Raw genomic sequence first — 5,106 nt, 5'->3', positions numbered from 1 at the left:
CTTTTGGTGGGTCAGAGACCACTGTGGCAGACGATTTAAAACATAAAATCCTGGTGTTGGTTTTATGGTGGTGCTGTGAAGGTGAGGCTGCACTCCTGTACAGAGACGGTGGGACAGGTCAGGTGTTTGGGTGACATTTGATACTGTAAGAATCCATGCCTGAGAAGTATATTGTGACTGTGTGACTAACCAAAATGCATTGTGTTAAGTAGCAAAAATACATATTCGGTAAGATTTTTCACTATTCGCAACACAGTGAAGGGGTTTTTTGTGGGCCCTGAGTTGTGAGCTTTGCTATTATGTTTCTAAAAAACTTCATGCCACACTGTTTTATTTCCCATATCATGCTCTGATCTTCTTTTTTTCAATTTCCTTCATGTGCTTACAGCTTGTATGACAAGTGAAAAGTGATTGTGTGCGCATGCATGTTTTCCTCTGCTGAGGTGTAAATGTTCAACACAAGCTCTTTGCACACACCCACATTCTCGTACTGTGTGTTCATTCAGACAAGAAACGCTGCCCTCATTTGTACAATCTAATGAAGTTTGAACTGAAAGGCAAGTGGATGTTTTGATTAAAGCAGTGATATCAAATGATTAAAGGACTGTTTGCTTATGTGTTTTTTTTTAACTGGTGACTTTATTACAAAAGACTGAGAAGCAAACTTGCACAGTGTGCAGCAAGACACATTTAAGACTGAAATTGGGTTGCAACTCAACAGCCAGTTCAATGATTTTTATGACTATTCAGTCAAGCATTTCCTCTATAAGATGTAGATATAGAAAGCGATATTAATCCAAAAAGCGAAATTATATGTTCACTGACAAAGCAAACAGAAATGGTTTCAGCTCTGGTTAACATTTTCTACTTAGCTGTTTGGGCATAAAAGACTACAGTACATGACTGAAACCCTGTTTTTCATGGTTTGATGTTAATAATTATTCTAATAAACTGCTGCATCTGCCCATTTCACTGCGGCCAAAGTTCTCTCTCAGACTGACCACCCCAGTTCTCCTGAGATAGTGTTTCATTTCTTGTGGGTATTTGACCTTACTGATATTTTAGCTTTTGCAAATGAAGGTGATTTTTAAAAAAACCTTTTTAGGCACAAAGCTTTATTAGAAGTGAAGCTGTAAATAAAGGCAGGTTGCCTAATAAAGGAAGCTAATTAAATCAGCTATAGTTTATCAAAGTGTGTTCAGGTATAAGTAGAACAATGGAGAATCCCTCATCAGACAGAGTGAGTATCAACAACCCAGCAGACATCACCGTCATCATTGGATATTTCGTCATGGTCATCAGTGTTGGCATCTGGGTGAGTGCACCTGTGTTAGTCTGTGTGAATAAATGAGACAGTCTAATTATTGGGAAATTACTTAATGAAATGTTCATGTCACCAAAAAATATGGATGTCATGTGCTTGTATAAGCAGGAACAGGCAATGCTACAAAATTGTCCTGTCTTGTGTTTTAGTCAATGTTCCGGACCAATCGTGGCACGGTTGGAGGATATTTCTTGGCTGGACGTACGATGACCTGGTGGCCAGTGAGTTCAATGTAAACCCAGACCAATAAATCCACTGTATAGGCTGATAATAGCTTAATAGTATCAGCATAAGTTGGCTAATGGTAACAAGAATCAGTGGTACAGAAATGCCAGAAACATTTTGTCTCTTGTGTTTTTCTGTTGGATTTGAAGTTATCACACTCATTGAAATTGTAACAGGACTTAATGTTTCTTCAGTGCATTTGTGTTTGTTTCACAGGTTGGTGCATCTCTGTTTGCCAGCAACATTGGTAGTGGTCACTTTGTTGGCTTGGCAGGCACTGGAGCAGCTAGTGGCATTGCTGTGGGCGGGTTTGAGTGGAATGTAAGTCAGAGTGGGTACTAACACTTCATGCAAGCCGGCGGCTGTATTGATTATATGGAGATAACTTTAAACTTTATTGGGTGTTGTTGATATGTGTCAGGCTCTGTTCATTGTGCTGCTGCTGGGCTGGCTGTTTGTACCTGTCTACCTCACAGCTGGGGTAAGTGGTTCTGGCTCATTTAAGTCCACTGCAAGCATCAAAAGCTTCTGTGATGACTCTTGTAATTTCCTCTATTGAGAGAGACTGTGTGTACTGTGCTGTGTTAGGTGATCACGATGCCACAGTACCTGAGGAAGCGGTTCGGAGGGACCAGGATCAGCCTCTATCTCTCCATTATCTCTTTGTTCCTCTACATTTTCACCAAGATCTCAGTGAGTCATCTCATCTGCCCAGTTATAAGAACTTTGTGTATTTTATTTTTTCTTTACTCCTTCACTTCTTGCCTCCCTTCTTCTCCCCTTTTCTTCTGCAGGTAGATATGTTTTCAGGAGCTGTATTTATCCAACAGGCTTTAGGGTGGAACATCTATGTGGCTGTCATTGCCCTTCTGTTAATCACTGCCTTGTACACTATCACAGGTACAGTATGTGTGTTTGTGAATGTATTCAACCAGAACCACGAAGTTGCTTTTAAAGGGGCACTCCACCAATTTATTCTTGAGTAGCAGGTTACTTGTCACTGTAAAAGCATTTGAATAATGTTTTCTATGCCTACAGAGGTAGAACTGTGAAATTTGAGTAAAACCTTGCTGATATTATAGTGTTATCTGTGTTACCTAGGCTCAAGCTTTGAGATGAGAATTTATAACAGAAATGCTGCATTATAAACTGGAGATGTACAGGCTGAAAGATCTATCAGGTAGAAGGTTGAATAAAAATATTGTATTGATTGATGTGGGAAATGTAGGATAAGGGTTTTTAGAGTTTAACCCATAATATAATTCAGGATTTCTCAGCCTCTGTTGCTTTAGTTTAAATCACTGTTTTTAAAAAATTGTCTTGCAAGTCCCATCACTTTATGGAAACGCAATGCTCAGCCAGTGGCGTACCCTTTTACCTTTATTTGATCATTTTAGTTACTAGTTACTTTTTAGAATGATCCTGATGGGAAGTTGACAAGCTACCCAACTGTATGTAAAGAACTTGAAATTATAATCATATAAGGCGGTTAAATATGATTTACAAAATAATTATAATCTAATAATATTATATACATTAATGTGAAATGTGCTATTCTCCATAATGAGTACTTTTTATTTTTCATAATTTAAATATATTTTGATGCTAATACATTTGTACTTTTACTTAAGTAACATTTTGAATGCAAGATTTTTACTTGTAACAGATCATTTTGACAGTGTGGCATTTGTACTTTCCTTAAGTAAACAATCTGGGTATTTCTTCCATCTCTGTGTGTGTGTGTGTGTGTGTGTGTGTGTGTGTGTGTGTGTGTGTGTGTGTGTGTCTGAGTTACCAGGTGGCCTGGCTGCTCTGATGTATACTGACACAGTTCAGACCTTTGTCATCATTGCTGGGGCCTTTGTCCTCACCGGCTTCTGTAAGTGCAAATTTACAGCATCATATCTGAACTTCCAATAGATATTTTTATTCTTAACACTGCACATATTTTTGACTTCTGTTAGTGCCTCAAGTCTCCTATGCCCCGCCTCAGCAGTGTCACAACAGGAAAGAGATTAGCCAAGGTCACTAATCATTAATTTCACAACAGCAGTTTACAGTACATTGAAGCTGCAAAACCACAAAAGTTTTTGCCTCCAACTGACACAATAACAACTGCACCATACAACCCTTTTGATTTTGTTTTATAAGACTTAAACATTCAGCATATACTGTAGGCTGTCAGTTTGATCAAGGTGTCAAACAAGTAAGCAGACAAGATAAAAGTAGGAAGTCAACCAGCAGTGAACTGCTAATCCAATTAACAGATAGTGCTGACTTAGCAGCTGACTCGTATCTTCAGTTAGTATCAGACAGCAAGAGAGCACTGGACTATTGAACTGAGCAGAAAAGAGCAAATACAGTGCACTTATATTCACATAACCTTTCTGTCATTTGTTTGAACTGCCCATTTAAATGACCCTTTCTCCTCCTCACCTCTAGCTTTTGCAGAAGTAGGAGGCTACAGCTCTCTGCTGGCCCAGTACGGTTCTGCTTTGCCACGTAATTTCTCTTCCATGGACCCCAAGCGTTACAACATCTCCCAACAATGCTACACCCCCAGACAGGATGCCTTCAGTCTGCTGAGAGACCCGACCACAGGGGACCTGCCATGGCCGGGCGTGTTGTTTGGGATTGCTATACTGGGAGGCTGGTACTGGTGCACAGACCAGGTGAATGTCCCAGTTCCATCTCAGTCTAGCAGTGTCAGCTGAAATGTTATAGTTTCATAACATCTTACCAACAATAGTATCTAGCAAAACCTGTAATACAAGGAAACAGTGTATTTATTAAAATTCAGTGTGTTTATGCATGTAGTCTTCATCATAGCAGTGCACAACTGTAGTTAAGGAACTTGGGTGGAAAAAGGACACAAAGCATTGATTGTAACTACATGGATTGTATCCATTGGTTTAGCTTCCTGGTTATGTGAATATAAAATAGATTGTTTTATCCCATGTGCCTGTATTAAATCAGACTTAACTGTACTTCCATTTCACCCTGATAAAGGTGTACAGTGGGTATGGAAAGTATTCAGACCCCCTTAAATTTTTCACTCTTTGTTATATTGCAGCCATATGCTAAAATCATTTAAGTTAATTTTTTTCCTCATTAATGTACACACAGCACCCCATATTGACAGAAAAACACAGAATTTTTGACATTTTTGCAGGTTTATTAAAAAAGAAAAACTGAAATATCACATGGTCATAAGTATTCAGACCCTTTGCTGTGACACTCATATATTTAACTTAGGTGCTGTCCATTTCTTCTGATCATCCCTGAGATGGTTCTACACCTTCATTTGAGTCCAGCTGTGTTTGATTATACTGATTGGACGTGATTAGCAAATATAAACTATATAAACTATAAGACCCTACAGCTCACAGTGCATGTCAGAGCAAATGAGAATCATGAGGTCAAAGGAACTGCCTGAAGAGCTCAGACAGAATTGTGGCAAGGCACAGATCTGGCCAAGGTTACAAAAAAAAAATGTCTGCTGCACTTAAGGTTCCTGAGCACAGTGGCCTCCATAATCCGTAAATGGAAGACGTTTG

The 5,106-nt window shown here is 39.1% G+C and overlaps 1 protein-coding gene across 1 annotated transcript in view; it reads left to right on the top strand.

Moving 5' to 3' along the window:
* The first annotated feature begins 1,494 nt into the window (after window positions 1-1,494).
* Window positions 1,495-5,106, top strand: part of slc5a2 (solute carrier family 5 member 2) — a 7,864-nt gene continuing 4,252 nt past the window's right edge. Inside the window, exons 1-7 of the mRNA XM_020585631.1 lie at window positions 1,495-1,545; window positions 1,766-1,870; window positions 1,971-2,030; window positions 2,138-2,242; window positions 2,344-2,449; window positions 3,348-3,428; window positions 3,992-4,221. Coding sequence (XP_020441287.1) covers window positions 1,531-1,545; window positions 1,766-1,870; window positions 1,971-2,030; window positions 2,138-2,242; window positions 2,344-2,449; window positions 3,348-3,428; window positions 3,992-4,221 — 702 coding nt within the window. The 5' untranslated portion in view covers window positions 1,495-1,530. The remainder of the gene's footprint in view (window positions 1,546-1,765; window positions 1,871-1,970; window positions 2,031-2,137; window positions 2,243-2,343; window positions 2,450-3,347; window positions 3,429-3,991; window positions 4,222-5,106) is intronic.

Source organism: Monopterus albus, unplaced genomic scaffold, assembly GCF_001952655.1.
Source record: "Monopterus albus unplaced genomic scaffold, M_albus_1.0 scaffold8.1, whole genome shotgun sequence".
NCBI classification, from domain to species: Eukaryota; Metazoa; Chordata; class Actinopteri; order Synbranchiformes; family Synbranchidae; genus Monopterus; species Monopterus albus.
This window is presented reverse-complemented; position numbering and strand designations above follow the sequence as displayed.